General features: G+C 38.7%; 1 protein-coding gene across 15 annotated transcripts in view; it reads left to right on the top strand.

Annotated features, from left to right (window-relative positions):
* ARPP21 (cAMP regulated phosphoprotein 21) overlaps positions 1 to 14,683 on the top strand; it is a 127,519-nt gene that overhangs the window by 40,422 nt on the left and 72,414 nt on the right. For 4 of the 15 annotated variants that reach the window (XM_077809263.1, XM_077809261.1, XM_077809260.1 and 1 more), the window contains one exon: positions 7,889 to 8,118. In XM_077809263.1, the coding sequence (XP_077665389.1) occupies positions 7,889 to 8,118 (230 nt within the window). Of the gene's footprint in view, positions 1 to 445; positions 506 to 7,888; positions 8,122 to 14,683 lie in introns of all 15 variants that reach the window. The other 11 variants (XM_077809255.1, XM_077809256.1, XM_077809251.1 and 8 more) reach the window with 7 other exon arrangements.

The raw sequence follows: 14,683 nt of genomic DNA, 5'->3' as shown, positions 1-14,683 counted from the left end.
GCCAAAGATTGTTCTGTACAGATCTCAAGTACGAGAATTGGGTATTATTGGGGTGAGGAGGGTAGGGGTTTTAAGGTCTTATTCGGTATAGCTGTGTTTATTTTCTTCAAGAAATTAAAAAAACGTGTTTTTCTTTGGCTTCTGAGAGTTGCAATTTGTTTATCATCAGGAAGTGGTAAAAGATTTCCAGCCTCTTGGTGGCAGGTGTTTTATGGAACAATTAGGCATCACTAATAGACCGTCCTGGGAAAAAATCATCCTGGGAGTAACTCCAATGAGGTCAAAATAGGAGTGACTTTAGCTCCATTTCTTTAAGTATGGGTATGGAAAACTAGAAGTTGTTGCTAAAGAGCAAAATGGGATTTAACACTAAAGACATGAAGTTGAATATATCATTAAAACTCCCAGGTCTATTACCATAATCTTCTTTTCTTTTCATTTTCAGTAGGCTCTTGGAAGACAACGGTATATGCAGTGACACCCATAAGAAAAGACAGCTATTTAGGTTTGTATTATTAAAGATTTGTTTCCAACTAACTTTAATTTTCACTTCTGAGTTTATCCATGTCCTCATAGATGGAAAACCAGTATCTTAATAGGCGTGGGTGTACAGGTGTATGTATGGAGAGGAATTATGGACACAAGACTGGTAGTCAGGACAACTGAGTTCTAATCCTGATTTTATCCATACCACCTATGTGCCTTTGGGAAAGTCTTGCTTCAAAAGTCCGAATACAATAGGAGTCTTTCCAGTGATTTGAGTGGGACTTGGATCAGGACCTTAGACCTAGATTTCCAAAATTGTCCATGAATTTAGGGAGCAGCAATTTTGGGGTGCCTGTGTAGTCTACTGTAGTGTACGTATACACTCACTCTGTTGGATTGGCACCCAAACTCACCCTATTTCTTGTAATTTATTTTATTGCCAGTTGAAAGATAAGTAGCACTTAATAAAGCTTGGGTGAGGCTTTTTCCCCCAAGCTGTACTTTGTTTAGGATTTTCTTTTATGTTCTTTCAGTTCTGGATGCTAGTTCCCTTTTCCCAGAGAGCCACTCTTTTTAATATCTATAGTGGAGTTAACAGGCTTCACATGCCACAGTGAATCAACAGCAGTCAGCTCACATTTTCATAGAGAGTTTCCACACCTTCCAGCATGGTGGGTCAATAGAAGCCCCTACCACCTTGCTTAAGTATTCAAGTTGAGACATCTAGTAAGGGACTGATATTTACGAGTGGTGACCACTCACAGCTCCAGTTTAAATAATTTGGAATGCATGTGCTGAACAACTCTGAAAATCAGGCCTCTATTAGTAGGTGTCTCAAACTGAGTATGCAAAAATAGTAAAGATTTTGGAAAATAGAAGACTTATTTCTTTTCTCTCTCTCTCTCTCTCTGTGTGTGAATGTATACTCCTACTGTTTCTGGTGCAGGATTTGAAAAGCCCATGCAGGTCTTTGGGGACTCCCTAAACAGCGGGGCTGGAAGGTAGAATAAGGTTGGGCCAATGAAGGGAAGATGGTGTGGCCAGTGGATCCATCACAGACAGATCCACAGTCTGTTGCCTCAGGCAATAAATAAATTATCTTTTTCCCATAGTGCAGGCCAACCTTTCTTGTCTGAGTATCTTGGGATGGGGAGCATCCAATCTTCAGATAGAGTGAGGTTCATAGTAATTGATGTCAGTTTCTAAATCAATTCTGGAATTGCGGGATAGGAAGGAATTTTGGATAACCCAGCATTGCAGATAATGAGATTTCAGGTCATCAGGATACAGCTGTACTTCATTTCTCTCTCTTCTACGAAAACATAAATACAAGAGGGCCATTGTTTTTTAAAGCAGAAGAATGTAACAGAATCATCAAGTAATACTTGCCCACATAGTCTTTTTAAAAACTATTTTTTCTTTCGAAATCTTTTCCTTTTTTCTTTTTAACTTTTATTGCATCTGTGGTCTTTCCGCTGTGCTCTCCCGTTGTTTGGTCTCCCAAAAATTGACAGTAAACGCTGCTGATCGCATCTTGTAAGACTCCGATCGAGGCCGAGCGATATGCTAAACTTGTCTGGATCTTTCAGTTCCTTCACCTCCACAGTGACACAACTCTCAGGTTCTCTAAATGAAAAACAGAAGCTGTTTTTGCTGGAAGCAAAAAATACCACCCCAATACTCAAACAACAACAACAACCAAGGCAAGCACCCTTTGCTTTTCACGTATGGAAAATGTTGTGAAATGGCAAAGTACTACATTTTAAAAATATCTAGTCAGAAACTCATAAAAATGCAAATGTGAGCAGTTCTGGTTTGAGTTTTTACGCAGCTGTGAAAGGCATTTTGGTTTTCATTTGGAGGCAGTTTGTAAACTATTCATAATAAGTCAAATTCTGCTCTTAGCCTTCTGCTCCTGCTCATAGTGTACTTGGAATTATTATTTTTGTTTATGGTTCCAACCACCATGTGCAGGATGCTTTGCAGCCATTCAGAAATGAGCAGTCCTTACCTCCAAGATGTTCACAGTCAAAGATTGGAGAGGCAGATGGACAGGGGAAGGAAACCTAGAGTGAATCACTGTAAGCAGCATGGCAGAAGTTGGTCTTTAAGAGGCATTTAAATGTGGTTTGGGTGGCAGCCATGCTTGGGTGTTGTATCATGCATAGTGGGCCTCAGGGAGGGAAGGCCTGTTTGTGATTGTGAGAGAAGCTGACAATTGGGGAAACAAGAGTGGGAATGTCAGTGGAGTGGGAACAGGGTGCACACTAATAACAAGGGAGGATAAATAGGGAAGGGTAGAGTTTATATATGCCTTTGAAGTTAGTGACAGGAAGTTTAAATTTGATTAAATAGAGGGGAAGCTGATGGAGGGGTTTGCAGAGGGAAGTGACATGTTCAAATCAGTGCGTAAGTAGGAAGCTAACAGGTGTAATATGGGCTGAAGAGAGGCAATGTGTTTGTTTGGGTGGCCTGAAAGAGGAAGGATGTGACAAACGCCTCAATAAGGAAATTAATTATGGGGATGTGGGTTGGGAGGATGATGGGGGAAGGACAGATCCTGGAGATATTGAGGAGGAAACGGGTGGTATTTGGGTATGGCCTGGATATGTGAGGTAAGGGAAAGGAAGAAGTCAAAATTAATCCTTTGATTCACAGGCTGTAGATTATAAAGCAAGAAGGGAACAGTGAGATCATTTGGTCAGACTTCCTGGATAACACAGGCTGCAGAACTTCCCTGAATTAATTCCTATTTGAGCTACAGCATGTCTTTTAGAAAGACATCCGGTCTTGATTTAAAATGTTCCTGTGATAGAGAACCCATCACAGCCCTTGGTAAATCATTGCCATGATTAATTACCCTCACTGTTAAAAATGTATGCCTTATTTCCAGTCTAAATACGTCAAGCTTCAACATCCAGCAACTGGATCTTGTTATACATTTCTCTGATAAATTAAGAGCCCTCTATTATCAAACTTCTCCTCATGTAGGTATTTATAGAAAGTGATTAAGTCACTCCTTAATCTTCTCTTTGTTAAGCTAAACAGACTCAGCTCCTTGAGTCTCTGGCTAGCATGTTTTTCAATCCTTTAATTATTCTTGTGGCTCTTCTTTGAACTCTTCAGTTTATCAACATCCTTCTTGACTTGTGGATACCAAAACTGGACAGAGTATTCCAGTAGCACTTGCACCAATGCATACCAGAGGTAATATAACTTCCCTGTTTTTGCTCAATATTGCCCTGGTCTATACATGCAAGAATGGCATTGGCTTTTTTGACCACAGAGTCGCACTGAGAGATCATATACAGTTGATTATCCATTATGAATAAGGCCCTACCAAATTCATGACCATGAAAAATGCATCATGGACCATGAAATCTGGTCTTTTGTGTGCTTTTACCCTATACTATACAGATTTAATGGGGGAGACCAGCGTTTCTCAAATTGGGGATCCTGCCCAAAAGGGAGTTGCGGGGGGTTGTGTGGGGGGGGTCAAAAGGTTATTTTAGGGGGGTTGTGGTATTGCCACCCTTACTTCTGTGCTGCCTTCAGAGAGTGGCAGCTGCTGACTGAAGGCCCAGTACAGAAGTAAGGGAGGCAATATCACACCCTGCCATTCTTATTTCTGTGCTGCTGCTGGCGGCGGCTCTGCCTTCAGAGCTGGGATCCCGGCCAGCAGCTGCCACTCTCCAGCTGCCCAGCTCTGAAGGCAGCACCGCTGCCAGCAGTAGCGCAGAAGTAAGGGTAGCAGTACTGCAATCTCCCCACCCCCAATAACCTTGCAACACCCACGCCCACAAAACGTCTTTTTGGTCAGGACCCCTCCAATTACAACACTGTGGAATTTCAGATTTAAATAGCTGAAATAATGAAATTTACTATTTTTAAAATCCTATGACTGTGAAATTGACCAAAGTGGACCGTGAATTTGGTAGGGCCCTAATTATGACATCCAAACCCTTTCCAGAGTCACTACTTCTCAGGATAGAGTCTCCCATCCTGTAAATAATGCCTACATTATTTGTTCCTAGATGTATGAATTTACATTGGCCATATTAAAAAGCATATTATTTGCTTGTTCCCAGTTTACCAAGCAATCCAGATCACTGTATCAGTGACCCTGTCCCTTTCATTGTTTACGACCCTGCCCGCCACCCGCCAATCTGCTGTCATCTGCAGTAATTTTGTCAGTAATAATTTTGTCTTCTTCCAGATAATTGATAAAAATGTTAAATAGTGTAGGGCTAAGAACCAATCACTGCAGGACACCAGTAGAGACACCGGATGATGATTCCCAGTTTACCTTTCAGTTAGCCAATTATTAATCTGTTAATTAATGTGCCATGATAATTTTGTATCTTTCTAATTTCTTAATCGGTGTCATGTGATGCCAAGTCAAATTCCTTTCAGACATCTAAATATATGAAATCAACACTATGACCTTTATTAACCAAACTTGTATTCTCATCCAAAAAGACATAGTTAGTCTGATAAGATTTTTTTTTCCAAAACACACGTTGATAGCATTAATTATATGACCCTCCTTTGATTCTTTATTAATCATGTCCCATATCAGCTGTTCCATTATTTTTCCAGGGATCAGTGTCAGGCTGACAGGCCTATAATAAACTAGGTCATCCCATTTGCTCTTTTTAAATATTGGCACAACATTAGCTTTTTTCTAGTCTTTGGAAGCTTATACAATGTTCCAGCTGATATGGGACATGATTAATAAAGAATCAAAACTTATTGAAAATCAACATTAATGGTCCAGAGAACACTTGAGCCGGGTCTTTCAAAACTCTTGGATGCAAGTTATCCAGATGCAAGTTTAAAATTTCTAGCATTAGTAGCTGCTGTAGCATCTTCCTTATTTACTGTTTGAATGGAAAGTACTGCATCGTCATCTTGCTTTTTCCCAAATACAGAACATGAATCAGACCACATCTTGCTTTTTCTCAGATACAGAACATGAATATTTATTGAGCACATCTACCTTTTCTGCAATATTATTAACACTTCTACCATTGCATCTAGTAATGGACAAATATCATTGTTGGGATTCCTTTTATTTCTAATATACTTTTAAAAACTACTTCTTAGTGTCCTTAACTCTGCTGGCCATCCGTTTCTATTTATGTCCTTTTGCTTCCCTTGTCAGTTTTCTACAATTCCTAGCTTTTGATTTATATTCATTGCTATCAACTTCCCTGTATTCTATATGTTATATATGTTATAGCTGCTTTCACTCTCCCTCTATGGCAGGTTGGTTTTTAACCAGTGAAGCCTTCTTTCTCAATATATGGCTTTTTGTGCATCTAGTAAAACGTTTCTGAACAGTTCCCAATTATCAGTCAGATATTTCTGTTTAAATTCTGTCTCCCAACTGATCGGTTCATAATTGTTTTCAGGTTTATGAAATTAACTCTTTTAAAGCACCAAGTGTAATATGTTATGGGTTTGGATGATATTCTATATTTGCACATTATAAATGTGATTAAGTCATGATCACTTGTACCTAAACTACCACTAATTTTAAGTTTTGTGATCAGTTCCTCTTTATCTGTCAAGATGATGTCTTGATATAGAATGCCCCCATTTTGAATGCAATACTTTCTAAGTTAGGAAATTGTTATTTATACAATTTAGAAATTCCAAGGATATTTTAGTGCTGGCAGCCTAAGACCTCCAGCATATATCACTCAAATTGAAGTTCCCCATGATCACGCAGCTTTTTTTTTTTGTACACATTATAGATAGGTGCATAAGGAGACAGTTGTCCTATTCTCTACTGTGATTTGATGGTGTGTAACAGACACCAGCTAGTGGTCTTTATCTGTTAGAATGCAGATCTATAAGTATACAAGAATATTTGTTTCTGAGTTGTCAGTAACTTGGAAATAAATAATGCCATTTTGACATAGTGCCATTCTCACACCCTTTTTGCCCACATGATCCTTCTTAAATAGCCAATCATGCAAGTCTTCCCAGCAGATTTCAGTAATACAATCTGAGTTGAATTTATGCATATAAAAGTTGTCTTCTGCTGAGGTGGAGGCCATCCTGTACTGCCCTCTCTCCACATAGAAGGTGGACCAATGTTACACAAAACCAAAACTTTCTGCTTTACACCATTTACCTAACCAGGAGTTCAGTTACAGGAACTTTTGCCTTCTTTCCTTTGTGGGATGCAAAGAATCTCCAGGAAGATCACTTGAACGTTCTTCTCCGTTATCATCCCCGAAGTCACCTATAATCTGTGAGGTATCCCGTAAAGCAGTGTGGTTATTGCTGATATGTGCCCCATTACCATTGGTCCTTGCCCGCTGACTTTAGAAGCCTTTCCAGTCTTAAGGTCACATCTTATGCCTTGGCTCTGAGAAAACAGCACATCATCATGCTTATGTCCAGTCTTGTGTGAGTGACAGGGAAAATAGAGGTATTGTCACCACTTTCACAGAATCACTTGGAGTAGTGATGATCCAATATAGTTGTCTCAATTTTGGACAGATGTGTGTTTTCTCTCACAGGTTGTTTTGTTTTTAAGGACAGGTTAGCTTGAGAACTGTCATTTTTCAGACAATAAAGTCCCAATCCTGTAAGATGCCAAGTATTACCTGCAACATGACAAATGCCCTTGGTTCCAATGAAATTGTGAGCTGAGGATATTCAGCATCTTACAGCATCAGGCAGGGTTTTTTAAAATGGGTTTACAGTTTGCAATTTTTTTCCCTACAGGTGCTACAGAGCAATATTCTCTCTGACCTGCATGATGGATTCCTAAAGTCCATACAGGAGTATGGAAATCCTGTTGCTGTCAATGGGAATTCTATACATGTAGAGTTAGCAGAATATTGCAGAACTGAAAAGATAGTTTTGCCCAGAATTTGAATCCAAAAGATTGTATTGTTTAAATGATTCTACTGCAGCTTTTGTAATTTTGCTTTTCAGTTTTTCATTTACATTATATTTTTTTGTTGTTGTGTGTTCACGATGTGGTGATGTAAGGGGAAGATTATTGTTTTATTCAACTGCTGAATCTCTAAATATGATATGATATTATCTCCATTTTTTCCCTGTAATTCAGAGTCAATGAAGAAGGCTAGCACTTTTTATGTAAAACATTTGTCAGATGCATGTGTAATTCTTCTGATGTCTACGTTTCTAATGAAGTGATATACACACACACATACAAAGTGATAAGTGTTATATACAAAGAAAGGTATGGCAGTGTTTATATGTCGAGCCAGGTTCCATTTTCCGTTAGACTCATAAATCCAGAATCACCCCATTTACTTCAGTGGATTTACTCCAGTGTTACACCATTGTGACCAAAAGCAGAATTTGGCCAATACGTTTGTCATTTTTATGCATCTTTGTTTTTCTGATGGTGCTCTAGGGGTAACAGAGATAGCACAGGGAAGGCATCTGGCAGCCGGCAAAGCAGTACAGAGAACGAAATGAAATGGACAGACCACCAGAGGCCATGGAGCAGCACAGATTCCGACAGCTCCAATCGCAATTTAAAGCCAGCCATAACAAAGACAGCAAGTTTTGGTGGAATAACTGTTCTGACAAGAGGAGATAGCTCATCAAGTAACAGGAGTACCGGCAAACTGTGTAAAACAGGTAGCTACTATTGTATTGGGTTCATACTGTTTGTGTGTCTGCCATGAGAAATAAGTATGATTGTGTTTTTCTGCAGCCGTTCTGTATTAAGAATTACAAGTGGAGTATGTACTTACTGCAAGTACTGCATATGTGTGCATGTTTGTATATTGTAGGTGGGTCTCGAGTGTTTAATTTTTAAATATGAATCACAAATCCTGATAGCTTGGGGTGAGAAGCCTATGCAAAGTGGATTTGTGTATTCATTGTTCTTCATGGCACAATACTTGTGTTTATTCTTTTTGCATGCTGTATGCCATTGCTGTGGATTAGAAGATGATAGTCCTTTCTGGCAAAGAAAACCCCCTTTTTTTTGGGTATTGCACAGAGAATTGAATGTTGTAAAACTTGGCCCCACTCAAAAATCCAAAGCCCTTTTTCTGAAACGCAGACCTCTGAAGTGGCCATCTGCTTCTCAGACTGGAGCCTCTGCAGATAGTCTGCTGCCAGTCTGCCTCATTCATGTTGAATCACATAGTATAATGGAAGCTAATGCAAATTTTGGATTTTGAAATGTTTTCATTTTATATTGTAGCTCCAATTAAATGAAATGACAATTTGAGAAACATGTTCTCCTGCTTTTGTGTTTACCTTTCACAGTTATATAACTTAAAAGTGAGTCATGGTGCATTGGTCCACATAACGCCAAACCATGCCATTTAGCTCTTTTATATGTTTTATATTTATGTATAAATGTGTAATATAAATAATCAGCCCATCAGATTCCTTCCTCAGTTTGGGTCATGTGATAAACACAGTACAACCCCAATAGCAATCAATACGTAGCACTTAGTGCTTTTCAGCTTCAAAGTGCTTTACAGACCTTTAGTTAATTAACCCCAATTCATCAGACCTCGGTTAGCCAAACATCACTTATCTCCCCTGAGGTTGTACTATATTCTTTTCTGCACTTCGGGTGCCATGTCCAGGAGCACAGTGGAGATCTGTCAGAAAGCCCATCTGACTGGTGGAAGGAGTCTGCATTTTAGCATCTCCATGGTCTAAAGTGCAGTGAAGAGTTTTGGCCATGTCTACCTATCTACCAGTTTTAAAGGAGCAACACTAGTTTGAATGCAGTCCCTTTAAAACTTGCTGGTCACAAAGCTGGCTGGGAACCTGAGATACATTTTTATAAGCCCCTGGTTTCAGGTGGCTTTTAAAACCTGTGGCAGGTGAAGGTTGTGCTTTTTATGGGCCAGATCCTGAGATTCTTGTTCAGTTTTTCTCTGTTCTTATCTCTAGGTAAAATTCCTCTGAATTATGAATTGAATATAACCTGTATAAAGACCTCAGAATCTGGCCCAATATAGTCATACATATCTAGATAGTATCTGGCCCTGTATAGTCATGCATATGTAGTTAGTATCTGTGGGAGCTCCATTGCTTCAGTCGTGCTTTAATGACTTTGAAAATACTTGCCACATTCTCAGCCTGTGTGAATGATAAATGCATTGTACAGTGCTGCACACACTATATTGTGAGCCTGATCCTCAGATAGATCCAAGGACTTCAGTAGATTTTTGCATCTTTTTTAGAATCGAGCCCAATCTGCATAAATTAATGTTGCTCAGTGTAATCTGTAGTACAGTTCTGTGTTGACTGCATTTCTCTGCAGCAGTATGCTGCAGAGACACACAGCACTTGAACAGAGTCAGGGAAATCCAGTTTGGTGGATTTGGACCCATGCTAACTGCAAAAGATTTAATAGTTTAAATAGCCTTTAGTGGTGAAATCATTCCTATCAAATGATGCACTTACAAAAACAAAATCCCAGAGGAGCTCTAATAATTTTAAATATATCTGCACCATATATTCACTAAATCCCCACTTTCAAATGACAGCTCTTATAACACATTTAAAACACGTCAGTAGTATTAAAATACCATGTTCTTTGCAGAGTGATTAGGTATTGTAAGTGCTTTGGAGGTTTTAGGTTTTTAAAAAAAAAATTCTAAGTGTTTCAATTTGAAAGCTTGTCAAGCCACAGGAAAGGAAAAAGAAACGACATAAAAAAGTGGGGGGAAAGAGCAATATTGGATGTCAAAACAAACTCTCACTTTCAAAACCACGATATAAAGTGAAGCTGTCAGTCACCCTGGGAAAGTCAGGGGAAATAAGGCTACAGGGAAAAAAGATTCAGATGTTATCGTTGAAGTGTTATTTTATGGCAATATGGCAGCTGAGAATGACCATTCCAAAAAATGGAAAAGTTCACCTTAGTATATTGCTGTCTCACCCCCAAACAACACTATGTGGATTCATGCAACTGTCAGAGCCTGCATACACTATTGGCCTATTGACTAGCTGATTAAAACTTTATTTTTACCACTTGATGTAGTGATATTCGCCATGGCATTTTCAGTATTCTGTAATCTAATCTTTGGGAGTACTACTAATATTGCTGTACAGCTTATTCCTGGGGGGAATTCTGTGCCAAAAAAATTTAAAAATTCTGCTCACAATATTTTAAAATTCTGCATACTTTATTTGTCAAAATAACATAATGTAATCACTCCAGTTTCAATGTTGGTAATTTATTTCATAATACCTGTCAACAAGTATGTCAACAATACAGACAGCAGCAAAAAAGATTCCTCCAGGAGTAGAGCATTAAAGAAACCCCTACAACAATCCAGTTCCAGTTGCAGGGTGCTATAGGGGGCTGGATGGGTGCCCCCAGACAACAGCCCCCCCTTCCCACAGAGCCCAGCCATAGGACAGCCCCCAACCCAGACACCAGCACCCCCAGAGCCTTTACTCCCCCCAACTTCTTTACTGTCCAGTCAGGGGACATGGTGTGGTGCGTCCCTGCCCTTCCTCCCACTTTGTCAGAGCTGGGTCTCCCAGGCCCTCACTGGTCCCCGGGAGAATGGGCGCTGCAGAGTCCAGAAGCCCCTAGTGGTGATCAGAAATTCTGCAGGGGAAACAGGAAATTCTATGAAATTCTGCATTGCGGAGTGGCGCAGAATTCCCCCAGGAATAATCGCTAAATGCTGTTGTTCAGCAAACATTTAAGGCTTTATTCTGTGTTTCTATCGATGCAGGTAGCACATTTTCATTTATATACAATATACAAGAAGCCAGCTTGCATTCAATGATAGGTCACACAGTTCATCATCAACTAAAAGAAGATAAAAGGTCAAAGGACTGGTGAGCATTAAGCAAGACTGCATGACAGTCATCCTGATGCCATAACAGTGTTATCAACCAAATAACTTCAACTGGAAAAATATCAAGATTTTAATTAAATCTAGTGTGTGCTCAGAGATAATTGGAGAAAATATGCAATAGTACAATAGCAGCCAACAATAGTTTAGTGTCCTGATTGGTCTAATTTCTGGTTATTGGCTTGGTGTGGGGTTGGCTGAATGGCGTTTAGTAATATACAGGGGGGTCAAGCTAGAAGATCTGATGGTCCCTTCTGGCCTTCCTTTTACTCTCTTTTCTGTATCGCTTCAGACATCTGGTCCCACCTTACATAGGACATAGAACATGCCCTTCTCTGTGCTCCATTGCGCAAAAAAAAAAAAAAAATCAGCAGAGAAATGATGGTGCTGTACTCTCAGAACGAAATGAGCTGCTCTAAATCCATGACATGGCTGACTTCCCTTTTTACTGTTCATTGCATGCTGTGCTTGTGACACTTGCTAAAAAAAATCCATTTTAATTTAAAAGCACAGTTTGTATGTTGCAAATACCATGTTACCTGTTGCTTATATATTATGAAGCATAATGTATATTGAGAGATAAATTATTCGAGCTATTCATCGATACTGTGGGGGTAGGGAGGAGGAGTTAGTAATTCAACAAATTACTCATGCCGCATTCCTGCAATTTATGATATCATCCAAATCTTCAGTTGGTTTAGACTTCCATACTATAAATTACTTCTTTTCAGGATTGTCTAAGCATGCATATTTGTGGTGAAATGGATGTCCTTGCATGTGGATGTGTCTATCCTAGAAATTCAGCTCCCATCCATACTTGTGATGGCAAAATGTGACTCTTAGTATGATGACAACCTTTTCCTTTACTGTTTACAATCATTTTTATTTAAGTCATAATAAAAGAAAACCAAGCATGCATTCTATCTATATCTATATATATGTAGCATATTAATTAAGTAAGAATTGGCTATTAATAGGAAGACATAAACCAAATCTATCTTTAGCTTCCTTCTTTATGGTGCAAAGTTTCCATTTTACACTAGTACAGGATAAACACTGGTTGAAACCTGTTTCTTCCCCTCCTCCATTTACAAACAGTTGGCTGTATTCCAATCACAGTCACATTTGAGTAAATTTGTAGTGCCAATTAACTTCATTGGAGCTACTCCAGACTTCTACTATTATAAGTGGGATCAAAAATCGAATCCAGGTTGTTGAGTGCTCTTTATAGGTCCTGCAGGGCAAATACAATCTATGCTGCAGGCATTTAAAAACATTAACCATTTTGATAAAGAATCCTGTATGTTATGATTTAGCAGCCTGGTTTTGGAACCAGATTTCTGCTTCTTTATGATTTGCTCGAGTCAAGGTAATGTGGTAAATGTTTCCCCTAATAAACTCGGGAGTGAAGATGTGTGGGCACCTGCAAGCCTACCATGCTGAAGCATCATTCCTCTTTCCAGAAATGCAAGCTGCAGACAGGTATCGCTTTTACAGCAAGCAGCACTTAAATACCAAAGTGATAAAAGTGATATAAAAACGAATGATGATTAGGTGGAACAAATTTTTAAAACTAGCAAATCAATTTTTCTGGTACTGTGAAAATGCATCTAAGAGGATGGTACTTACAAAAATGATGAACAATGTGTCCCTGCTGAGAAATTGGCCCCTTAAGTCAAGTTATGAGTGGATAATTATATGGGCCAGCTGGTAAGGAAGGGAGTATTTTTCACTGTTTATAGAGATATGTTTGAAGGATGTAAACAAGGAGGTAGAAGAATTAATTAGGCTTGTCCAAGAGGTGAAATTAAGAACACAGAGATGAAACCAAGCAAAGGAAAATTTAAGTTGAACATTGGCGGGGGGGAGGAGTTCAAATGGTAAGATCAAATGGACTGTGAAATAGTCACTCAGGGAAACTGGAGGGGAGCCTCGTTGTGTGGGTCATTTAAAACCAGGTGTATGGAGAAAGCTGCCAGGTTTTCTCTTCAGACTCCCCCCTCCCCACCCCCCAAAACAGAAACTACTAGATTTTTTTCCTGTTTCTTCCCCATTGCCATTACTTTTTGAATTTCAATATCATTATGAGCTACGTTTAAGAACATAATTCATCCAAATATATGTTAATAAGGAAGTGATTGGAATAAGGAAGCTTCTCTTTATGCCCATTATGAAATCTTAAAAATGTTTATAGAACTATCAAAAAGTATAAAAGGGAATTGTATAAAGGTGAATTCATTGATGATTGGCAAGAGGTACATGGCTAATGGGTAGAATCAACAGCCATTAGTTACTGAAGAGAGGGGTGAACTTGTGGATCAGTAAGGTCTGGTTTGCTAGAATCTCAAAACTTCTGGATGGTGGTCAGGTCATCTGATAACATGATTCCATCTAAGGTTGACGAGTTAGTATTATTTTTCCAGTCTTCAGAATGTTCAAATTATTAGATGGTTGTTTTTCATTCTAACTGTAGTAAATGTGAAAGCTATTGACCAATACAGCAAAAGGGAAATAATTTTTATTTATTACCAAACATCAGTGTTTGAATTTAACTGACCCAGGATGGCTAGCGTTGAATGAAATGAAAGGAAATAATTCACTGTAATGAAGAAATAATGAAAATAGATAAGGCTTAGAGAGTGTTATGTAAATATGCTCAAGAGTTGGTAAGTAAAAATATTGGAATGGATTAATGCTCTTTTCCAAAGGTTCAGAAATTTTGTTTGTTTGTTCAAGATTGGTTGTGCCGCTGAATGAAACTATTGAGGTAGAAGAGCAGATCACTGATGATCCTGCAAGTGAGCCAATTTAAATACCATCATCTTAATTGAAATGTACCAGTCACAATATCTTAAGTGCTTGTTCCAAGCCTGTTCCAGGAGTTCTTCAATATCAACTTAATACAGGAGAACTCTCTATTCTTCTACACTCCCAAAATGGTAAAGCTCAATCTGTGATTATGTCATAAAAACTTCTGAAAGACACAGACCTGAACTTCATAAAAAAAGTTTGTCTTCTTTTACGTGAACCATATTGCCTTCAATGTAGCACAAAACAAGCAATTTAAAGAATCCTGATTGGGGCCTGTGGGCATCACTTAAATGTTTGTTAGTAATAATAAAGAAATCTCTTGATTCACTTTCTTTGATAGAGGCCTCCCAATAGTTTTCACATTACAGATCCATTATGAGATACTAAAAGGGGAGGGGGGAGAGAAGAAAAACGTAAAGCAAGAACTAGAAGAAAGAATCAACACTGAAATGAATGCAAGGTGGCTATATATGGGAAAAGCTCTGATAATTTCTACATATTCTATTCAAAGAAAAATACATTCCTGCTTAATTCTATTGAAGCTACAT

The sequence above is a fragment of the Eretmochelys imbricata genome, chromosome 2 (assembly GCF_965152235.1).
Source record: "Eretmochelys imbricata isolate rEreImb1 chromosome 2, rEreImb1.hap1, whole genome shotgun sequence".
Lineage (NCBI taxonomy): Eukaryota > Metazoa > Chordata > Testudines > Cheloniidae > Eretmochelys > Eretmochelys imbricata.
This window is presented reverse-complemented; position numbering and strand designations above follow the sequence as displayed.